The sequence below is a fragment of the Scomber japonicus genome, chromosome 19 (genome assembly GCF_027409825.1).
Source record: "Scomber japonicus isolate fScoJap1 chromosome 19, fScoJap1.pri, whole genome shotgun sequence".
In the NCBI taxonomy this organism is placed as follows: domain Eukaryota; kingdom Metazoa; phylum Chordata; class Actinopteri; order Scombriformes; family Scombridae; genus Scomber; species Scomber japonicus.
The window spans coordinates 8,031,395-8,055,891 of record NC_070596.1 but is presented as its reverse complement, the minus strand read 5'-3'; the positions used below and the strand labels follow the sequence as shown (position 1 = coordinate 8,055,891).

General features: G+C 38.3%; 2 protein-coding genes across 4 annotated transcripts in view; both read left to right on the top strand.

Annotated features, from left to right (window-relative positions):
- Positions 1-3,410, top strand: part of grin1a (glutamate receptor, ionotropic, N-methyl D-aspartate 1a) — a 33,111-nt gene extending 29,701 nt beyond the window's left edge. For all 3 annotated transcript variants that reach the window (XM_053339899.1, XM_053339898.1, XM_053339897.1), the window contains one exon: positions 3,342-3,410. In XM_053339899.1, the coding sequence (XP_053195874.1) occupies positions 3,342-3,410 (69 nt within the window). The remainder of the gene's footprint in view (positions 1-3,341) is intronic.
- A 6,195-nt stretch (positions 3,411-9,605) lies between these two features.
- entpd2b (ectonucleoside triphosphate diphosphohydrolase 2b) lies at positions 9,606-22,201 on the top strand. Its single transcript, XM_053340288.1, has 9 exons — positions 9,606-9,722; positions 13,196-13,313; positions 15,170-15,320; positions 17,502-17,661; positions 18,354-18,581; positions 19,833-20,102; positions 20,240-20,359; positions 21,731-21,865; positions 21,986-22,201. Exons 1-9 carry the CDS (start codon positions 9,606-9,608, stop codon positions 22,199-22,201), a joined length of 1,515 nt encoding a protein of 504 aa, XP_053196263.1.
- The last annotated feature ends 2,296 nt before the right edge of the window (positions 22,202-24,497 follow it).

The window sequence follows — 24,497 nt, the reverse complement described above, 5'->3', positions numbered from 1 at the left end:
CTCCGCTGCCTCTGCCACGTGTCTGTCAGCTCACCATCGATCAGCCATCACCATTTAGCATCTGTAGGTCCTCAACAGGCCCAAGGGCATCAGTGCAGAAACTCAGGTCAGGCCAGGCCAGGAGCTGGGCTCTGAATTGGGGGGGAGGGTTTTCTGGGAGGGGAGGTTTTTTGGACGGGATTAGTGGCGTTTTCTTCTGGAGAAGGGGCGTGACAAAAGCAAAGCAGTCTTCCAGTTGGTGTGTTTGTCTTGGGCTGCTCTTCTTCCCCGCCTCTGGTTTGGACGTGGATTCTGGCGATTGTGTCCCACTTGGTGGCGTTGTGGTGTGTGTACCGTACATGAGCGTATGTGTATATGTATGTTTGTATATTTGTGTTGGTGTCCCGTCGTTTTGACTGCTCGATCCTTTTGTATATCCACCTTTTTCTTTGCACCAATCCCGCACTTCCTCCGTTCTTTGGGTTTCAGCCGCTGTTGGTTTGCTTTTGGTTTGAAAAGCATGCGCTGGTGGTTTTTTTTGTCATTTTGTACCAAAGTCCATTTCCAAGGTAGTCGTGATGGCCGGTCCTCCTGAGAAGAAAACAAATGTGTGGTCTTATTTATCCAACATGTCTATTTCAGGATTACACTCATGGATTTCTATTAATCGATTTACTTTTTGCTTTGTCATATTTTCTTTGTCATAATTCTTGTTTTTTTTTTCAGTGTCCTTGTGGTCAGAACTGTGCATGCCTCTTTCAGGGTATATTTTCAGGTGGAGGAGACAGTCTTCTGTTGTTTTTGTTGTAATTCTTGTCTTTACGGGCTAAAACACTCTGTGAAACCTTAGACTCTCACTGTGTTACAAGGCAAACGTACACTAAATACAAGCCGTTTCTTCAAAAGATTCATTTTCACACCACTCTTCAGACCTTAATATGTCTTTGACTCCTTTGTTGCAGCACAATGAGAGTGTCAGGTTTGCTCCATTCCTTCACAGTTCAGTTGAGAAAGCCCTGCTCGTTGCGGTTGGGGATGGTGGTGGTGGTGGGGGGAGGGGGGGGCTGCACTCCACGAGCTCGGTGTGCAATGACAAACCAGTGAACCCAAAATCATTTGTGCCCAGCTGCTCCGCCAGACATAGCTGTTCACTGACCAAATCTGGCATGAGGAATGCAAAAAGAAAAGAAAACAATCATCTCTGGAGATAGCACAGATACCTTCAGTGGAAGGCTTCTGTACTCACATTGTGTCTTGAATGTGTTTCTCAGGGGAGACATAGCCTATTGCAGCTAATGGGTCACAAAGAGTGTTTTTATTTGATCCTCTGTCTTTCTCTCTCTTTTTATCTTGTGTTTAACTGTCTTTTTCTTTTTTATTATTATTATTAATGTTGCTGCTGTTGAACCAAACCATATTTTACTCTCCCCTGGAGGTTTCACAATAGAATTGGTCACCTTTTGAAGAGAAGAAGAGTGGGATCGCCATTGTTATTATGTCTGTATGAGGGTTCGGATGCTGGTTTGAGAGCCCCGGTGGAGAAAAAAAAAAAGAGGCTCAAAGTGGAAACTTAAAAACAGGATTCAGCGTAATCAAAACAAAGATGCTTCAATTGAAAGATTTACCATCCTCAGTCTTTGACCATTATTTTGATTTTATATAAATGTTCTTCTTTTATATTAATGGATATCAATGGACTTGAGTGTCAGTGTCCCTCACCCACATGCCACACTGCTCCTCTCTCCCTCTGCAAGCATGCCGATTTACTGTAACTGTCATAGATCATAGATGTAGTAACAGTAGAACAAGTAGAAATAATCTTTGTAGTTGTGCCATATATATATTAAAATGACTCACCATAGTTGTATTGAATAAGTAAGCCTTAAAACCATTAACTGTGGTTGTGATGTCAGTGAAAAGTGTCTCTCTTTTGCTGGTCCACTTGACCCCAGTAGGGTGCGCTGTTAGCAGGCCCTCAAGGTACAAGACATGAGGAGACCTAAATGGGGGCTGTAAGCCATCGGATGATGCAACTCACGGGTCAAGGAGATGAGCGACATCCACTCTGACTTCAGCTTATCTAGAAAAATGAGACCTTTTTATTATTCAGGCTGGATGTCGCCCCATCTGTCAGCATGTTAGTTGCATCATAATAGCTTCTGAAGCTCATATGCTTGAATGTATTGGCTCTAGCAGCTTAAAACGAGAGGAACTGAAATTGTAAGGTCTTGCTTAATGGAGAAAAAAAAGTACCAAAAAAGTGAGACAGGTACACTGAGGCAAGACTCTTCCCTGTTTTGACTCTGCCATTCATTAATGCACAACCTTTATCTATAATGTATTAAATGTCTTGCACTTTAGGTGTTACGAAACTGGTTCTAACTCAGTGCTGTGAGTCAGGAATTTGATTGGCATTTTGGAAATTAGTCCTATTATAAAGACTATATAATGCAGATGAGTTTAGTACTCCATCGAATAACCCTGTGTTTTAAAACATGAACAGAAAACTGCATGTCGCAATCTATATATTATGATGTAATTGACTGTATTGACAATATTTAATGAGTGATTGTTTCATAAGGTTTCTGTATTTTATGCTCATTAGTAGAAAAAGCAGCCTCAGCATTGTGAAAAAAAAACATGGCTTACTGCTTTCAGACCACACAAGACTCAAAAAGACTCAAAATGACCATCGCCATAGAAACTAAGCACCTGCATGGAATCGGGATCTTTTTGTTTTCCCCTCTCTCAGCACTGTAGACGCCTCTTATTCAACGTACTATGCTTTCAAAAAGAAGCACAGTGAAGACGGGGGCTGGATGTAAGAGTCACATGCAACAGCACTTTGAAATCAGGCTGAAATTCATCATCTCCTCCCGAAGCTGCTAAATTTAGAGATGTCTGCATGCGTACAAATGACTGCGGGGAGATAAATGAGCTGTCCATTTTACCCGTGGCAGGAAATTATCACCCAGTCATGTTGTAAGGACGGAAAAAAAAGAAATGACGTCTGATTCAAATTTGCTGTTGTCTAGACTCTCACGACCTTACGTCTGTCCCCGACTAGCCCACCTCAGGCATAAACCAAACTTCTTTACAAAAATCCAAACTTTAAAAGATACAAAATAGCAATCGGACAACCTGAGGTCTGCCTGAGAGGGGTTAGAGAACCCTCCTGCTTCTACATTTCCTCAGAAATGAAGCACAAGTGTTCTCGGAAATAAAAAATAAAAAATGAATGTATAGATTTAAGTCGCAACAAAGCTTCCATATGCTGCTTTTCTCAAGAGATGACACCCTCTCATGTGTCTCCCTTTTTTTTTTGACTCCTTTCCCCCCACCATTTCTCTTCACCTCTACAGCAGTACCCACCCACTGACATCACGGGCCAACTCAACTTGTCTGACCCGTCTGTCAGCACTGTGGTGTAAAAAGAGAGAGGGAGACACAGAGGTTCGCTCCCCCTCCCCAACGAGGAGAGAGGAAACGTGACGAGGAAGTAGGAAGGGGAAGCGGTTGGTTCCCTTCGCCCGTTGAAGCCGGAGCTTTCATTTTCACAGCGCCTGCCGACGCAGCTTTCGAGGAAACTGCCAACCGAACAAGTGGCTGAAAAAACACTGAACTTGCACCTTTTTTCAAAGCTGGGATTACCTGGCGTTAGATGTTTGTAGGGTCCCTGAGCATGCACAGAAGAACCAATCCAACACACATATACAACCGTTTTCCTTCTGTATATTATTAGCTGACTTATTTAACCTTGTTTTTGTCCTTTTACTCACAGAAATTTACTTAATGTTTGATGTTATTTCCGATTTCCTGACCAGCTTAGTTTGGTTAAGTTTAAATGAACCAGTTTTGGTGCAAGTACTGTACTCAACATATCACTTGCAATTAGGGCCTAGATACAATAGTAATATTTAGTATTTCTTAACATATGCGGCAATACGATAAGTACTGTAAGCTTCGATGGATATCAAGTATTTTTAATAGGAACTTCTTGTGTTTTTATCTACACTTTCAAAGTTTTTAGATATTTCTTTGATTGAGAGGCACTAATAATGGCACTAACAAAGAGAGAAGATGACTAATCTTGTTTACCATTGAAGATAATGGAAGCATGTGTATGCTTGTATATGAATAAGAGCTTTATGTATCTTAATGATATTGATCATGAAATAGATCATTGATATTTTAAAGGTTATATTCCAGACTGCAGTTGTTTTAAAAAATGTCCCCTTTAATTTTTTACCAAAAAAAAGCCAGACGCATGTTTTTTTTCTTTTTTTTGTTGTTTTCAGTTCAACGTTGCTACTGTGTATAATGAGACATAAGAAGGTGAACACATTAAGATACACATTAAGTAGCAATCTGATGAAAGCTTCAAGTAAGGCTGCTGTTTTTTATATCTCCACGTGTTTGAGACGCCGTCAGCCGTAAGCCATGTTGCGTTTGGGGACCCCCGCTATCTTACTCTTCCTCTCTCCTGCCGCAGCGGACTTTCTCACTTCCAGTCTCGACGGGGTTGCATCAAAGGGCCAGGTTTTTCATCCAACCAGCACTCGATCTTTCGCGCAAAACCTCCCTTTCCACAGAGAACTTTTACACGAAGGAACCCGAGTGAATTGAAAGAGTTGTTAGGCTTGCAAGCTTTTGTGCAGGTCTTGGTTAGATGCAAAAACAGGCCGTTTCCCATTTTCTGGAGCTGAGAAACCACTGCTGCTCGTTGAAAGACTATCACATTCTTTCTGGTGTCCGGCTGACACTGCAAAGCACTTTAAGCTGAGGGGTCTCCCAAACTGATGAAAAAAACCTCAGATTTATCACGAAAAAGTAGGAACAGAACCTCTATAACATCAGTCAGACATGTTAACTTCTCCGCTTCTTTTAATTTCACAAATCTTAAAAACAGCAGTATCTACAAAGTCTTTATAAGTGACATAACGACACTTTCACACAATCAGTCAATGTGCTAAACCAGAATTTGGTTTCTAAACTTGAACCAATACTTTGCCTCTGATCACATTCTCATTCTGGCCTATGCATGCTTACGTGTTACTATCAGTGCTTCTGTTTTTTTTTTTTTTGGTTTCTTTTCTTGGATGCGTGTTGTTTGCCATGTACAGTACAGATGCATTTAAGTTGAATGAAATGTAAATAGAGTCTATTCAGTGTAGATGAGGGTTGAGGAGATTGTACTGCGCTTGTATTATGACTGCAGCTGAGAATGTCTTATATTATAGGTTACACACACACACACACACACACACACAACAGTTGTGATACACAAGCATGCATCAACACACACACACACACACACACACACACACACACACACACACACACACAGAGAGAGACATGACAGCACACACAAAACCCCTTAAAGGAGGAATCACTTGTTTTTCTTACCTTTTCCAGTAAAGATCTTGCATTGAATTATCTTGTTTATACAACTGTAAATAAAATATACTTACATACTGCCAAGTCCAACCTCTCTCCTGCTTTGATTATTTTAGTCCTGCATCCAACAATTACATTATCGATTCATCTCTCAGCTATTATTTCCAGTGAATCAATAAATAGTGACAAAATAATCTATAGAATGTCAGAAAATGCTGACAAATGACCATCACATTCTCCTTTGGACAAAATTCAAAGATATTCCATTTACAATGATGGCATTTTTACTTGGCTTACATGATAATATGATTGTTGGCAATTATTTTTGTCTCAATCCTCTAATGGATTCCTCGACTCATTGGTTAAAAACTCATTATTTTAAACCCTGCACAGTAGGACTGAGTCAGTTTTTATAATATAGCATTTAAACTGCTATATTAAGAGTTTCTAAGTGTGTCATATCTACAAATGAAACCCTATGCATTCACACTGTAGAACAAAAGAAAAGGAAGATAAAAAGAAAATCATACCATTGCATCAATATATGACATCAATAAAGACAAACTCGACAGTTTTTAAGGCAGAGAACAAATCAAAGCCATAGTGAGCATCAATAAAAGAGAAAAAAACATGTCTTGCAATGAGATTAAAAATATATGTGATACCATCCTATACCCTGTATCAGATTTGTCTAACGGGTACAGTGCAGGATTATCAGAATAAGAGTCACGTCATATTTGGCAGCAAACCTAAGCAGCTCCAGTGGTTGTCTGATGTTGGCAAAGGCCGGTATTTTCCAACACTCAGTGATGTGCAGTGGTCCGGTGCTCAAGCATGCTGCATGCTGGAGATTTCCAACAATCGCGCCTGTTGTCCCGGCTGTCACGCTTGGGCTTGACAGACTTTGTTACAAGAGAGAGACAAACAGATAAAAAATGTTATTGGTATAGTACTTTGGTTTCTACACCATGATAAACAGAATGCACACAGATCAAACTAATTCAAATGTCAGTGATGTAGTGTTGCAAGTGTTGCCATTATTACAAACTGTGCAGTCGGTCTACACAGTTTTAAGTCACTGTAATAGCTAATTGTTCTGGCTATCAGACTGTATGGTTGACTCTACTGTATAGTTCTCATAATAACCGCTCATATAAAAATGAAAGCAGGCTCAGACAGGCTGAGTGTGAGCAGCCCAGCAAGATGTGAATGGTGATGAACTGAGTAGCGAAAGAGCCTGAGGTTTTTCTCAGGAGTTCATGGAGACCAAACCAGAGCAAAAACAAGTATGACTACTGGGCTTACACTCATTATACAACATGTGATGATGCTGCTCTGGTGATACAAAAAGTGCTTAAAAATCAAGACCTATCAAAAAATGAAAAAGAGATTCAGCCTTTAACTGACTAAATGCATGTTTCCTCTGTTCCCAGCTATTTTGGTCACTATTACGAAACTGAAATATCTCAAAACTAGAATGTAGCCTTGTTAAATGATCTGTCAGTTTATATATATGTACATATATCTCTTCCACACATTGTGCCATGTTATTTAAAAACAAACTGACAAGTGTGATAAAATCAAGGGTTTCTCACTGCAACTGTCAAAATGTCATGTTGCATCTGGGGGCAAAATAAGGGGTGCGATCTGACACGCATGTCTTTAGGCTCAATGGAAACCTTCTTTTATACAGCTCTCACATGTTGTTAATGACTCTTACTGCAGCTGAAATAATACCTACATTATTCTGGTTACCTCAGTGGAACGTACCATCAAACCAACACAGTCACAGTCAGTGTAATCTATAATTAAATTGGGACTGCCATCATTCATTTGATCACAGCTGTCTCTGTTAGTTAATGACATATCTTCCGTGTCATTAATTAACGCAGGATGATTTCAGGTGAGACATTTGTTCGGGTACATTGACCCCACGCCTTGATCACAGCGGACACTCTGTCACACTTTGTTAGAGTGATTGATGTGGTTCTGAGTGCTGATTGGTCCTGTGGAATACAACCTTATTTTATGTGCAGGTCTGCTAAATAAACACAGTCATTTAAACCTGAAGTTTGATAAACTGAGTAATTATCCTTATTTCCAATACTTCTTGCAGGATTTTTCCTCATGAACAATTTTGATTTTATATTAAGACTTGTCCATGTTCTGAGGGCATTTTTATCTAAAGGTGGATGATCATAACAGCTGAGCCTTAATTCAAGTTTTTATTCTAAATATCCTGAAGCTACTGAAGCTGACACAATACCATCAACGAATGGTCCATATTCATGCATGCATTGTCATGTAAAGGTGTGACAATGACTGACTCACCAGCAAATGTCAAAACATGTCAGTTACCATGGTTGGGTGTGCAATCATTTATATACAAGACAACAACAATGGGAGAAAACACAGGCCTGAGAAAAGCCTGAAGAGGAATTTATGACTCAAATGTTTCCTCTCATATATTTTTAAAAATGCATTTAGACTATGTTTGCTCTGCTTAAGTGTGTGCTACAGCCAAATGATAATTATCACAGTTTGACAACAACCACTGCAGGTTCTGAGAATGACCACAAGATGTCAAACATGTCCTTTGCTTCCTCGCACACACCTGTGAGTCAAGAGAGGCAAACTAGAAAACTAGAGACTTGTTCCTACATGACGTTTAGAGTGGATTTTGTGGAGGCAGCACAGTACTTTGACTCATAGAAAGAACTAATCTCAGAGAAGTAGCTTGGAAAGTCATTCTGGACTTTTGAAACTGTAGTTTGACAACACAATCTCACTTACTAGCTTTTGCTTAAGCTTTTAACCCTATCACACAGCCTTTATCAGCTGATAGAGTGTGCTAAACTGTCAAGGAACTGTAGTTGTGGGATTTTTTTTTAATCCATGAAGTTGTTCTTAAAAGTTGAATTTAGAAACAACTAAAGAATCTCAGCTCACTCAAGCCCTAACTTAGAACATGTAGCTTCACAACAATGATGACACTGTGATTTGGTTGAAACCTTGAGAAAAAGCTTTTTCACTCATCATGGTTACTTTTTTATTCTGAATATTGTGTGTTTATTTTTTCACCTCTACTCTGTTGTCAGTGTCGACCTTACAAAGATGGATCCATTATAATTGCCAGCTGCTTTATCACTGTGTTTGTGAATTAAAATGTCAACAATGGGAATACGTCAAAAATTGCATGTTGGTTGATTCAGTCTGTGCTATTACGATGAAAGGTCAGGAAAAAAAAAACCCTGTTCTGAGAGAGGTTCAGCATCTGGGTTAGAGGCACTTTCACACCACTGCAATTACTTTTGGCATTTACAGTCTTCCAGATGATCCTGTTATACTAGGATGGGAGCAGTAGGTTGTACATTTTCAGTTTAAAATGCAAGTTCAAGCATATTGCAAAGGATATATAAATTCAAATTCATGCTTGGGGTGACAGCATAAGGAAAACTCGTGCTTAACCCAGAAGCTCCTTCAAAATACCTCATTATCCAGCTAAATTTAGACGCTGTCAGAGCAGGATTCAGCAAAAAAATGGTTTTACAAAGAAAGTATAGGCCTCTGCTAAAAACTTCATGTCCATGCTTCACTCTACATTCAAATGAGGGTTCAATTTGCAAGTCAGGTTTTGAGTTGCATCCATTCACATGCAAATACCCCTCTCCTAAACCCCCTCTCCAAAAAAGACAACAACCAGCTTTGCTGCTCCTCAGTCAAATTGCCTACAATCTGGACTCCTGCCACTTTAGCCCATCTATTGTCCTCCAATAATCACTGAATAATTATTAATCATCACATTTTTTCTCTCTCCTTTAAATTAACAAGGAAATGATTAGGCACAGACGGCACATAGCTCCTCCCTGACTAACTGCTGAATGTGAGTGAGCAGCAGCTTTCTCCTCTGACCAGCTCGGGCACATAATAAAACATTTTTCTCTCCATGGCACCAGTAGCCTTGGAGCTGTTTTCATCTCTGACGGAGGTGAAGGTTGCAAATACATGGAGGAGGACTTAACAGCACTTGGAGCATAAATTCAGGTCAGACATGTCTATCTAAAGTGAAATGTAAAACAGGAGGTAAGGGAGCAGGTGAAGCGTGAACCACGAGCGGGCCAGCAGCGGGGAGCCACCAGCAGCTTCTCCTACTACTTGGCCATTGGTATTTAACGACGCTCAAATTTCCAGCAGGCGCAGAGAAGAGCGACACTTCTCACTTTCACTTCATGGCTCAGCGCTCCGTTCATCCTGTCGTCCCCATCACGCTGCTGGTGTTTGGACTTGTTGCGATCCTGCTCCTCACCGTCCCCACCGAGGACGTCAAAGAGGCGCCTGGGTTCATGGTAAGGACTGTTCCCTTGGGTATTTTTAGCTCCGTGTCTGTCAGCGCGTTAAGTTGTGGGGATGTGTAACCAAAGTGTTGCTGTGCAGGGTGCGCAGGGAGCAAAAAGGTGTTAGGCTACACAGAAATGTGTGACACTGGAGGATTCTCTGCCATCACTACCTACATGTAGTTTACTTAGTTCAAGTTCACAACTACATCCTCGGCCTGCTTTACAAATGTGTTAGAAAGGCTCCAAGGTATGGAAGTTAAAGAGTGACCATATCAAATAAAAGACATAATATGCTCTAAACTTGATTTGGTATGTCTGTGGGCATTATTTATTCAATATTAATTAAAATATTTTTATGTCTTTTAATATTTATTTTCATTTTCATAATGGATAATGATTTGCTGGTCAAAAGACCACTAGACATTCAAATGGGGCTAATTTTGGATATAAAGTTTTTGTTGTGACCAGAGGGTTGTTGGTTCAATCTGCATTACCACCACCAAGGTGCCCTTGAGCAAGGTGCTTAACCCCAACTGCTCCAGTGGAGCTGCTCCAGGTGTAAATGTGTGTAGCTGTGTGAATGTGATCAGGACATCCTGCATCCTCCAAATAAAGGTTAAGATAAATAAATTCACAACATCCTTTGCTCTCTTCAGAAATGATGGAGGATTAGTTTAATAGTCCCAGGATCAGTTTGAAAGTATGGGAGCAAAATCATTTTGAACAAACTATGTGTAATACTCTAATTGAAATTCTTTTTGATATACATGTGCAGTATATATATTATACATAAAATGTATTTTTATGTTTTACTTTTACTTTCATTTTGGGAAATGATTTGGTGATTTGCAGATGAAATGACCACTAATAAGAGAACATTTAATAAATGTGAAGTTCATTACTATATTCATATAATTAGGGCCTCTCTCATATTTAAATATAGTCATTTAAATGCAGCTGAAATAAAGTTGGGCTAGTTTTAACCACTCACCTATTTTGACCTAGAAATTACCAAGTGGAAGTTTTCAAAGTTGAAAAAAGGCCAGCTATATAGTTTATGTCATGAAAATGACTTTGCATTTTCATCATACTGAATTTGTTACTTATTTCTACTTAACACAATCATATCCTTTCTCGTTTCTGTAGTTTATTATTTGTATATTGGGCTTTTAGTCATGGCTAAATGTCACTCATCAGTCACTGTGAACAGCTGAGAACAACATTGCTCACCTATCACGAGACTGTCATCAGTATTAGTGAAATATTGTATACTATCCATTCAGGTGACTCCATGGCCGGAAAACTGAAAGTGTAGTTGCTTTCAAGGAGAAACAAAAAGTGGCACGTGGAGAAACTGCCCTACATCCGGAATGTAAATCAGGGTTTAATGAAAAGACAAACAAATAAATGAGAAGCTTGGCTGTCTTGAGGATTAAGGCTCTGAAAGGTTGTTCACTGCTGTCAGGAAATTGCCAATTCTACAACACTGGAGAGGTTTCAATATAACGGACCACATATCTAACAAAAATCCAGTTCTTTTCAGGTGAAATTTGAAGGTTTTGTCATTTTATAATTTTTAACCATATATTTAATAATCGCAACACAAAAAAACATAAAACTCAACTACATAAATGGGCATTTCTGTCCATTGACTTGTTTTGAAACTGTAGTGGAGTGCTGCTTTAGCATTCAGAGCAGGATTACTGCAAAGGTCAACTCCAGCTTCTGTTGCCTCTGCACCATCCCGTTTTTGTGCTCCTGGCTAAATATCCCCTGGTTCCTTTTTTAGTATAATGTAGTCACCCTTTCACTCAGTTACACTGTGGTCAGTCACACAAAAGGACACAAAAGGGTTTTTCTTACATTTTCAGGGAGACAACTTCAAAAGTTCCCATAGTGTATCAAATGAAAGGACAAACAGATCATTGAGTTCCTCTGTGTTTTTGGCAAGTGGAGAGAAAGTCCTTACAACTGACTGCACAGCAGTAATGAGAAAATATTATGAGAAGTAAAGCTGCCAACTTCCACATGACGTTACTGTTCACCTGTTGTACTGATCTGAAAGGCTGTGTGTTTGCAAATGCGTGTGTAAAAGGATGTGCTAGGACCTATTTCCTCGGATTATGAGTTAAATACCTTCCTGCATGTCCAGAATTGTCTGAGATGACACTAAACAGTACTGTGGCAGCCCCAGTACATAGATTTACCAGTATGCTACTTCAAACATATCATAATGCAAACATTTAGCATGGAAAGTTTAGCAAATATGTAGTTTGTAACAGTAAGGAAAATTACCATTAAGCTAATATGGTATGCTAAGATCAATATTAGTTTGGCATTCTGCAAAGAACCGCTAATAATAATATTCATATAATGTTCATCATCCTTTCATGTAATTGCCCTAAATTGACACTGAAAAGTAAAAAGTAGGTTTTCAGGATTACTGGGATGCATCAGTAGCAGAGGGAAAATCATGTCAAGAATCCAGGATTTCATTGCTTTCATCTGTGTCAGACAGCTGGGAGAGTTAACTAGTCTCAAAAACACAAGGTTTCCATAGACTGAACTGAGCTATGCCCTAAATACACTGACCCATCCCCCGAGACCTCTCCTGCAGTGCAGTTCATTCAATACATTTTCTTAGTTGACCAGCAAAATTATATTTTATATTATATAATCAAAAGCACAGAGCTTTACTTGGACACTACTCAGTTTTAGATTTCTTATTTCATATCTGCACTTTTGAAGCCCAATTGAAATGTGTAAATCATGCATATACTATACTATATACTGTGTACTCTATACTACATTCTCTATACTATACCAAAAGCTGTATATCAAAGTGCTAAATCCTTACTCAGTAATGTCATTAAGATGGAAAATAAAGTATACCTGTAAAACACATGGAGACACATTTTCAACTGGTAACTCATACATTCTATTTCATAGCTAACATTAAACTTAATAAATAACATAAAATAAGCTAATATGAAAAAGATAATGATTTGTAAGTTAAAATGTTTTGCCTACTTGGACCAAACTTCATACTTTGATGAGGAGTGTAAGTTGAACTCCTCTGACATTCTTGTACACAAAACAATACTGAAATTTCTCCACAGATAAAAAAAGATAAATAATCTTTCTATTTTATTTTATAAAAGTGAAATCATTTCCTGTCTTATAAAGGTGAGGATTATAGATGGAGTAAAAATATAATACACTTATTGTCTTTCCACCACAAATACTTGTGTAATAAATAAATAAAATAATAAATAAAAGGCCCAGGAGGCTGTCTTTGAAGATTCATGTTATTAGTTACTATAAAGTCTGCAGCCAAATGACTTCCAGATGCATTCAGGTCACACAGCCACTACTATTAACATTTTTCATGTTAATTGGACTTTCCTTATCAAGACTGTCATCACAATTATCTACAGCTGTCTCTGTTGTAACCCTCTTCACTTATTTTCCTCACTCTGTAGTATGGGATTGTCCTGGATGCTGGATCTTCACACACAGCTTTGTATATATACAAGTGGCTGGCAGACAAGCAAAATGGCACAGGTGTGGTCACCCAACACAGGGAATGTCATGCACAGGGTGAGTATTAGTACATTTCCCCACCAAGAAAGTGTTTTGCACAAACACTTCACTACTGATACTCCTGATTGTGTGTTCGAGAGATAGCTTTGAGGGGGTTGGCAGCTTTAATCAGCTCAGATTCATAACTGTTTGAACAGCGATAAGCTACGATAGATGATAGAAATTTGTATTTTAAGTTCTTTCATTTCATGCCATGCTGCTTAGTTTAATGCTTAGTTTAATGATATATTTACATCTTTTTGATAAAATACAGTTCATTTAACCTCTTACATAAGTTGGATATCTTATTTGAATACAGCAAATTAAATCTTGAATAAATCGACCACATGATGTTCTCTCTTAGGCAGGGCAGATGGTCACACTGAGCCTGATAGCATCCTGATACACAACACAAGAACCTCAGACGCTGAACAACCCACATTTCTTGATAATCTTATTTTACCTATAAACATTAACACATTTCTTGTCTGCATCTTAACTTGTTGAAAAAGCCAAACAAAAAAAACACAGTTAGCAGGCTAGAAAGTTAATTAATTGCTCGGCTGCTGCACATTAAACAGCTATTAAACAAACCTGCAAAAGTCCTTCAGTCTACTCTGGTTTGTTCATTGCTCTTCATAATCCCTGTTAGCAACACACTGTCAGGGCATGATTTGTAGCTACAGATGTTTGTTTATACTTAATCTCTGTTCTCTCCATTGAAACACTGGTTGCCTGCCAACTTATGTCAATAGAACAAGCCTCCATTGATCCTGGCAATGGAGAGGGCTTAGAGAATCAGACAGGTTGGCTCAAATTACATCACTTTTTAAAATACATATGACATTTTTTGGAAAAGTTGGAAAAACAGCCTGGAAAGTCTGTGAACATTTTGGTACACAACTTGCTGAAAGTTGCTGTACGAAAGTAAATGTTGCATATCATATATTTTTTGCTCACATCATTTTATATTTTTTAATATATAAGTAGGTTTTAACTGTTAGAGTGAGTTAGATTAATTAGAAAAGTTATTTATTAGTATTAACCCTGATAATAAGTCAGGTAAAGTAATATTTTACTGGTTTTAGGGAATGCAATGGTGCAGCAACAAGTCTTGGATCCATAATGTTACCACATTACAACCTAAAAGTTCATGAACACATCAAGTCAGAAGAATGACTTCCTCACTTGGGACATGGGCCAGTCCGACACGTGAATGCATTAATTGTCTTTGTTATGAGTGGGTGGGTCCTGAAATAGTGCCCCTGTTTCCTATGAATGGATTCAATCCTTAACCAAATCTTTGTCTCCAGCGATCATGAATCATGAATGAGTCAGAGTTGAGCTCATTGGGTTGCCACTCCTGTTTTGTCAAAGGCTTTTTATGCTTTAAAAGGAAATGGACAAATATGTTTTCTTTGATTTAGTCATTAATGTGGTGTTTACTTTGTCATGTTTGTTATGCTTCATTGTAAATATGTCCTATTAGTAGTGACCTGTGATACGTCTGGAAATGCAAAATTACACATATCTAAATATAAATCAAACTATTTAAAGTTTTGTTTACCTCCCTATTTGTCATGAAGTCTGTGATCAGTGACGTTTGATAACAGTAAGGAAGAACTCATGCTTAAAGTTGATTCTCAGTTTGAGTGAAGAAAGAAACATTATATCCACATGACATGATACATTTTAGAAGTTCTCCTGAAGCTTTGATGAGATGAGTGTGATTGTGTGAAGTAACTGGCAAATTTTGAGTGAAGTGGGTGAGATTGATTTGCGTCACGATGCAGGCGGTTCAAGGATTCAGAACAAGATTCTTCAAGTCGATTATGTAATCAGATGGGTTTTTTTCTTATTCGTCACTGTCTCAGGCGGTGGGATCTCCAGCTATGCAGGCCAACATGGAGCTGCAGGGAAGAGCTTAGAAGCATGTCTGGACCAGGCAGTGAGTGACATCCCCAAAGAAAGACATCATGTCACACCTGTGTACCTGGGAGCCACAGCTGGCATGAGGCTTCTGCAGTGAGTCAGTGTGTGTCTCTCTGTCTGTGTGACCAGACTGTTACTGTCTGTGTGTGTTTTGTTTTTAGTTGACTTTGCTCTTCTTTCTACTTCACTCCATTTATATGGTATAATAAACCATTTTACCACAATATATATATCATTATATCATATGGTATACTCCTATTCAAGAAAAAATGTGATTATTATCATTCCGCCATCATATCAACCAATTATTACATCTGATAATGCAAATCCGTTTCTAACAATAACTATCCATGGTTCTTCTGTGGCCTTGAATGAACACATACCACAGGCAGATAGATGAACTCATATTAATTACACTGTTGCCTGCTATTTTTGACATTGCAAATATTATTATTATATTGGCTTTATGTTTCTCTTTGCACATTACATTGAATTATTATTATTTTATATTCAACTGTTATTTTTATGCCCTCTGTTTGACTTGACTCATTGAATTTGCATAACTTATCTTGCACTACATATTTTACATTCATGGGTATATATTTTGTATGGGAGTCTTTGGCATATCTCTGTTAAGACAGATAAGTACTTGTCCTCCAGCACACATGCAATAGACAAACTATTGTAAGTTGGTGCTTCAGCTGTGCTACAGTGTATCGAATTTTTTGCAAAGTAGAACGATGTGGTATTTAGATATGAACTTATTTCCAACCTTATTACCATATTTTTGTTTTAGCTTTTCTTGCTCTACTTCTTTTTTAAGAGAGGCAAGCGGTGCTTTCTAGCTGGGTAGAGCTGTTGACTTGGTGGCGCAGTATGTCCAATTGGAAGGCTCTGCGCTTTCGACTAGGTTGTGTTGTAAGCAGAAATATGTGGTATGCTGTCTGTATAAATCTGTAAATATGAATTCAATCCTTGTTGCAGATTGCAGAGAGTTAACATAACTATATCTCCTGATTTCTTTCTTTTGTTATTATTCAGTATACTTAAATTGGCTTGAGGTTCTGGGATAATCCATGATGGTGCAATTGACCTACAAACTCGAGGGCACACACTATTATTAACAAGAAATTTCCTCCACCTTGGATTTTCCCTTATTTCCAAAGTTTGTCTTGGCCTTTCTTGCTCTACTTCTGTTTTAAGAGAGGCAAGCTGTACTGCCCAGATCCAATTCTACATACTGCTACCTAGCTGGTCGACACACTGTCATTTGGTGGCACACAATGTACAATTGGAATGCTCTGTGCCCTCTGGGTAGCAGCGCAGGATGATAGGTAAATAGGTGGTGTGCTGTTTGGGTGAGGTTTTGAATGAAAAGACTCGTCATAGGTTCGGGCCCAGTTGGGAGTACTACTCATCCCTAACGACCTTCGCCTCCGGTGATAACCAATAATGAAGGTGTTTAAGGGTGGAGAATGTATGAAATAGAAATGGTAGCTATCTGGATGTAATTCCCATCTGGCCCCAGTCATTTGTTGTTGAGTTTCAAAGGGAGATAAGCAGCATAGACACTGAGGTCTTATAGTGGGAGGATGCTATGCAGGAGCTTCCTCCTGGGTGGGTGGTGAGTGCAAAGATCTTTTCTCAGGTGCCAAGGCGGAGGTTTAAGGATAAACCAAAAATGAAGTCCATTAGAGGACTCCACACGTACTTATAGAACTGGAGTTACATTGAGGTAACTACTATTTAACATGAGTTGATTCAGGAAATGAAGGGAAATGAAGTGGCATACATACTTTTTAATCTTTGAGCTTGGGGGAAGGTATAAAGCATTCAAGTAAAGTCACTAATCATTAGTGTTAAAGTCAAGTTGCAAGTCTTGATTATGTCGAGTTTAAAGTCATCAAATTTGAGTCTGGCTAAAGTCCAAATAATGTAACTTGAGTCCACACCTTTGAAGTCTGGCATCTGGTCGACTGAGTGAAATTGGTGCGTCTGGTTCTCCTGATCAACATGTGTAACTGATTTGACTGTGGCATCTCTGTAAAGCTTTCAAAGGAAGAAATCTCAACCTTTATAGTTTCAGAGGTCAGGGTTGAAACCTGAAGCCTTAGGGGATAAAACACTGAGATATAAGCCAGGTTTATGAAAACCTTTCATCCATCTAATAGCATTTTATTCATACAACTTCTGAATGAATGTCCAGAAAATTACCCACTGAAACTGAAACATAGAACAGTTTAATAATATGTTACTCTTATTTCTCCCCACCAGTATGTCCAATCCAGAGCAGTCTGCTCATATTCTTCAGGAAGTGGGCAGTAAAATCCAGTCCTACCCTTTCAACTACCAGGATGCGACCATACTGAGTGGTCAAGAGGAGGGGGCTTATGGCTGGGTCACTGTCAACTATCTCTTAGAGAACTTTATCAAGGTACCAAAGCTTGTACAAAGTATTGGAAAGTTTGAATCAATGGGAATCTGTATTTCTATTTAAATTAACAATAGGAAGTCAACTGCAACCAATTAGAAATCTGGAAGGAACTAATGGATTTGATTTCGATTGCAGTTGTACTGTGAGACAGGATGGTGTCAAAAAGCAACTTACAGTAGACTCTATTCCTGTAATGTTAAAATTAATTCAAAATATGTCCTTGTTTTATGATCTGGTAAATGTTGCAAAGATTGTCTTGAGATATTTGTCTCTTTAAACCTTTTTTAGTGGGTGACTGATGACACCTAGTGGCTTCTTCAACACTAATGGTCATATGTCACTATTTCCTCTGATGTCAGATGTGACTGCTTATTATCACCCTGCTAACATGGGGATGAATCCCTGAGTTGACTGGGGAAGTTTGGATATTTGAGTAAACTTGTGAAATTCTCAACTGAGACTGTTATACTTTTAAATATGTCAGACACTGCCTAAATACTACATTTCTATGTCAGTGGAAAGTGGTTAAAGGTCAGATGTGGCAGCATGTGGACTGTAACTGTAAGGTCACTGGTTCGAGTCCAATCTTGCACCAAGCAGCATATGGAAATACACAATATGTGTAGGAAATGGCTTTAGATAATGAACCCGAAGAAACTAATTTTCTGCTGTTGTTTCCTATTCCTTTCCAGTATGATTTTGTGGGGCGCTGGCTCAGCCCCGGCAGACCCACAGTGGGAGCGCTTGATTTCGGCGGGGCGTCCACCCAAATAACCTTTGCAACCCAGGAGGAAGTAGAGGACGAGAAGGACATGATAAAACTGCGTCTGTATGGCCAAGAGTACTCTCTGTACACACACAGCTTCCTATGCTACGGGCAAGACCAAGCCCTCAAGAGACTGCTGGCCCATATAGTGAAGGTTGTATGACATACCATCTTCATACTCTCTAAAAGCAAAATCAACCCTCCTATTATTTGACAGATGTATGTTAAACACAGGAGAGAGACTGGGTCCCTTGAAACAGTTGAAACAGGATTGTTGTCAAGACATTTTTGTCAAAGCTTACTAAAAGGATATGACATGTGGACTGTGCAACATCCTGGCAGTTAAAACAAGTTATGTGCTGCATACAGTTGATAGTGACCACACTTGTTTTCTGTGGTCAGGGTCCAGATGTTACGTTAACTGTCTGGCTTAAAATTAGTGTCTTCAATGTCTCGAGACACATTAAGCCAGGTGGCAGCATGGACCAAACTTCATAGTTAAAATCCAATAATATTGTATGTCTTGTCAAATCACATTAAACATATTTTAGCACATATGTTTAATGTGATTTGACAAGACTTTTTTACTATGAAGTTTGGAGGGATGCATAAAACAAATATGGGCTATGGCGATATCAACAATTTAGAGTTCAAAAGATTTGATGGTAATACACAGGCAGATATAACATATATTAAATATCCATACAGTATGGTATAAACAAATGTTTTGATAAGGAGATATGTCATGCAGTCAATTTTTTTGAAGGGGTACAGTTTCACACTGCATATATTCATGTTCACATCAGAACAACCACCAGTAATCACCTGCTTTAGCTTCTATGTTTATGATCAGACCACCCCACAATTAGTAACTATCTAGAGCTATAATCAAATATCACTTATTAACACTATATTGCAGTGAATAGTAATATTGAACAAACAATGTTAACAAACTTTGTTCTTTTTTTAAAGCTCACAAACACATAGCTAATGATAGCAAACGACAACAAGCTTACACTAATGTTAATTACTTGTGGGTTATAACTTCTGATGATTAAGTCACTTTTAAAATAAGGAAATTATGAAGCCCTAAGTGATTTACAATTTCAACTCGCCAGTGGTCTCTGGTGGACAAAAGTATGCAATGGCAACAGCAACTTACCTATAGGCCATGATATTTGATCATGCAGTTATATCTGTAATAAACTACAATTAAATTACCCCATAAAATCAGCCATGCCTATATTGATCAGAAGAAGAAATTATACAATCATGGTGAAAGGTTTGGATACACTGTATGTATACGATGTACATAATTATACATCTGCACATTAGTAATTGTAATTGTTATAGGAATTTACATGATGTATGACTCTCTATCTCTATCTCTCTCTCTCTCCCTCAGTCTCAGGGTTATTCGGAGTCAGTCACTCACCCCTGCTATCCTGTAGGCCACAACAGAACTTTAAAGATGGACAGTATATTCAACTCTCCGTGTACAGAAAAATACAAACCCAGCCCCTACAACCCCCAGGCCTCTTTGACAGTACAAGGAAGCGGACATTATGAACACTGTGTGGGCAATGTGTCCGAGATCTTCTCTTTCAATAGCTGCCCCTACTCCCAATGCTCTTTTGATGAGGTCTTCCAGCCAAATGTCACCGGTAGCTTCATGGTAAGATCAAAGGTAGCATTATACACTGAAGGTCAGCCTGTACACACAGGGTACAGATACAGTATGAGTGATGGTTACAGTTGCACTTTCTTACCAAATAATAAATAATTAGTTTTATCTTCTCTCTGTGTTATCAGGCATTTTCTGCGTTCTTCTACATTCACTCCTTCCTGCAGCGTATCACCGGCATCACTGTGAGCACTCCCTCACAAATGGAGGAGGCAGCCAAAGCACTGTGCAGTACGAGTTTCTATCAAGTTATGTTCTTTTCAACATATAATAATAATAGTAATAGTAATACCTCACTTGTGTCTTCATGTGTTTGAAGTTCTTGTATGTCTTGAGTGTGCCACCTGACCAATTTATACACTTTCATTGTTTAATAATTATCATTTATTAACTGATGCATTGACTCACAGCTCTTATTTTTGGGTCCCCTACCCTCATACGCTTTACTTATTGTCTCTTTTTTTCCACATGTCCAGAGTTTGATTCTGTAGCTCTTTTTCCTCATTAGTCTGTGGGAAGGTTTACTGCATACCTTCCCCAGCAGCAAACCTATAAAGTACACTACCAGCCTCACATTGCGGCAACGTCTGTACTACTTAAGCATGCTGTTGCACCTAACAGTATGCTTCTTGTGGTACCTATTCCTCCAGTGCACATACACTCTACACTGAAGTAGGAGACATCATGTGTCAAGCAAGTCAAGTCAACTTTATTATCCCACCAAAGGAACTTTGGTTGCAGCCAGATGTATAAATGAGTATTCATCATAAAAGAAACCACACAATGGTCACACATAATTACATAATGCAATAATGTAATCAGTACAAATGTGAGATCACTCCAAAAGAAAACAGCCAAATGCCAAATACATAAAGTGCTTATTTGCAGAGATCACATGAAAAAATGCAGGCTACTAATTGCTGTGAAAACAAGAGACTGTGTATCTTTGTATCTTTTTGTCCTCTGAACTTGAACTGTGGGTCTACAGCCTAAGGTAGGAACTCAAACTCCCTCTGCTGGGGGAGATCAGGACAGTCCAGTATGGCCCTGGTCTTGCTTAGGACGCTAACAAGCTGGCCAAGCCTTTTGTTATTGGCCAGATTCAGCTTCTCAAACCAGGCTAAAAAACAGATGGACAGGACAGAGTCAGTGAAACTCTGTAGAACAGAGTATCATTGTAACAGAATTTTTTGTGGAAAATCCATATCAGACACAAGTAATTACTACAAGTAGGTCTTAAAACATGTCCAGAAGGGATCTTTAAATTTAACATTTTAATTTTCACTTTCATGATTTTAAGACGCGTGTTTTTAATTTAAAAACATGTGGCCAGTGTGTCACGTTTAAAATTAAAGGGAGAATAGTGAAACAGAATTTTTAATTGGCATTTAATTATCATTTTATGCATGATGTATTTTATATATTTTAACATTTAGTTTATATGAATACCATCATTTCAATTTAATCATTTTCCTCATCAAGGTCTGAAAAATGTATAATTATTCTGGTGGCACATTCAATACTCCATATACTGTACATTTGGGTGGAAGGGTATTATTTTTATTTCTATTTAGTCATTGTACTCTAATATTTTATCACATTCTTTGATCTTGTTTCAGATGCTGATTCTTGCTCCAGAGCAAAAGTCTCGTTTGCAGAACTACTGTGCTTCCTCTGTGTTTGTTAAGATTCTCATGGTGAGAGGATACAGCTTCGATGAGACGTCGTTCCCACGTATTTCCTTCCGGAAAAAGGTGAGAAGTTCATCATAAATTTACAGAAATGCATATCGTTAACATCACTGTAAATTAAAGTACATCCTCAATGCTTATTCACCACTAACTTGCAAAAATATTATGTTATTGATCCACCAGGCAGGGGATGCCTCGGTGGGTTGGGCTCTGGGCTATATGTTGAGTTTGAGCAACTTGCTGCCGGCAGAGAGAGTGGGGCTGAGGAAGGCCCTGACCCCAGGAGCATGGGGAACGCTTATCTTCCTCTTTGTCCTCCTCCTCGCCGCAGTCCTGGTCTCTTTTTTACTCCGAGTTCGTGATGTGAGGAAGAAGGGAGTCAGTGAAAATACCATTTAGATACTGCAACAATGCACAGTGCGGTCAGAAAACAGCTGGACATATTTTTGTTTGTTTTGGCACTGCAGTACAGCACAATAGATTGGAAATAAAGATATGACAATGAGGTAGAAGAACTGCTTTGAATTTAAATTTATGCTGCCCGCAGTATACCATGATTCTGTTTGTAAAGTCCCCTGATGTTAGGTTAATTCAGCAGGACAATGATTATAAGAGACTGCGCTGTATGTTCACGGATTTCAAAGTATTTTACAACAATTATATAAATACAATGACTTACATAGACTTATGAGAACTTGTCCAATTACTTACCCTAATACCCTAAAATTGGGGGTCTCTGCATCATAGAAATTTAGTGCAGTACCCTCATAGTCTGTTCATTTCAAATACAATGTGCAGGAGTACAGAGCCAACACAATGAAAAATGTGTTAGACTGAAACACTGTTTAACTGCCCAAGTGGTTTAAAAACATAGCATTTCCCTGGTGCCATCACCACTACTAGAGAGGTCTGAATGTAATTCTTATTCTTGAGAGGTGAAACCAATTTTTGGTTGTATGAAATGTAAAAATGACAGCTTTTCCTTTTGTAGAGAGTAAGACTGTACTCTGAAGCACTGTTAGAGTAAACATATTGTTGAGACCACTACCAGTTTAGTATATGATTTATGACAATTTTCTAAATGTTTGCATTCAAAGAGGTTTTTCAAGTAGCATTTTTTATTCTCACTTTAGTCTGTGAAGATTCTACAGCAGAGTTTGAGTAATTACTAAACCTGGTGTCACACAGAGGGGGTTAATAAGTTATTTTGACTGATTTTGAGGCAAACACTGAGCCGTGACTCTTCCTGAAGTCAATAGTCAGTAATGGAGATCTTAACTTGTACTTTCGTTATGCGGGTTGATATCTGATAGAATAGAGCTCTCGCTGTCTATGACATAATGTAGAATGACAGATGGTTAACCTTAAGTGGTTAAATTAAGCTGTATCACATTCCCTGTTGAGAGAGGAATGGTTAAGTTACTGAAGAAAGCGTACATCAAATCAGACAAAACACAAATGTACTCAGACTTTGTGCTTATATTTTTCCTGTTTCTTTAATGACATTAATGCAGGTTTTGGTGTAGTAAATGACTTTAACCATCATTATTGATTTTATATAGATGTTCAGAGAATCAGAATTGCTTTATTTGCCAAATGTACAATGTACATAGGGATTTGGCTTAGTGATACAGCACTATGAACCAAGAAAATAGCAGAATAAGACATAGACAAGCACACTAAGATTAAATAAAAGTGAGGGCAGAAGGAGAAACATAAGAATGAAAAACCATTTCCAAGAACACAATACCCTTCATGTGTACTTGTTCTATGAAAACCACTTTTTTGAAGTTTATAATGTTTTAGTTGAAGTTGACTCTTTAAACACCTTTTTTAATCACAGCTCAGTGATCATTTCTAATCTGATGCTTGTGTACTGTTGTACTGTGTTATATTGTCAAAGGTATTTCACAACTTGCGGTATAAATAGTATTTTAACAACTTCTGTATTGTTTGGATTACACAATATTACATGAGTAGCTTACTAGCTTTTATCATTACCACTCCCTCTGCAATAAAGCTTTATCAGATGACAAAGTCTGAGGCGAAACATAGGCAAACTATTTCACCCTTCAAAAGTTATTTTTATTTGCCATTTGAGGCAAAATTGTGATAACATTGTCTGCAGTGGCTAAGCACCTTTTTCAAAAACTTCCACTAAAATGTTTCAGATCCATTAAAGCTCCTTCTACATGTTGAATTTGCATGTATATTATGGAGTATTTCTCTAATGCCATAATGTGCTTTTATTTGTACACAAATCTGTAAATCTTGGTAACTGCTGCAGTCTATGAGTTGCTTTCAACCCATTAAATCAATTTGACAGTAGATGAAACAAATGTTCTTACCAACATTAAATTCAGAACCATTGTTAATTTTGCATTTATATTTTCATGACTTTACACTGATTTCTATGTGTTGATGTTGTATCTTTCACTTCGCACAACCAACTGAATGTTATTTTTCTTCATTTGTACAAGGACCATTGTGTTTGAGCAGCTAAAAGTGTTTCCCTCATTCTTTAGCGTCTTTTGGACTACAACTACCAAATACTTGTGTTTACGGAAGTGTGCCACTCGTTAACTTATTTGCCTTCAGAATAAAAGCTGGAAATAATTCAAGGAACTAATATTTTTGTAATTAGCACTAACAAGTTGACATGTACATGCAGTATGTGGAATTTTTACTTATGTAA

Bases quoted from the DNA above. Each gene is read 5' to 3' on its own strand.
- entpd2b (XM_053340288.1), top strand. From the start codon at position 9,606: ATGGCTCAGCGCTCCGTTCATCCTGTCGTCCCCATCACGCTGCTGGTG. The intron at 17,662-18,353 runs GTACCAAAGCTT...ATTCCTTTCCAG, and splicing joins TCTTAGAGAACTTTATCAAG to TATGATTTTGTGGGGCGCTG. The intron at 20,360-21,730 runs GTTATGTTCTTT...ATCTTGTTTCAG, and splicing joins GCAGTACGAGTTTCTATCAA to ATGCTGATTCTTGCTCCAGA.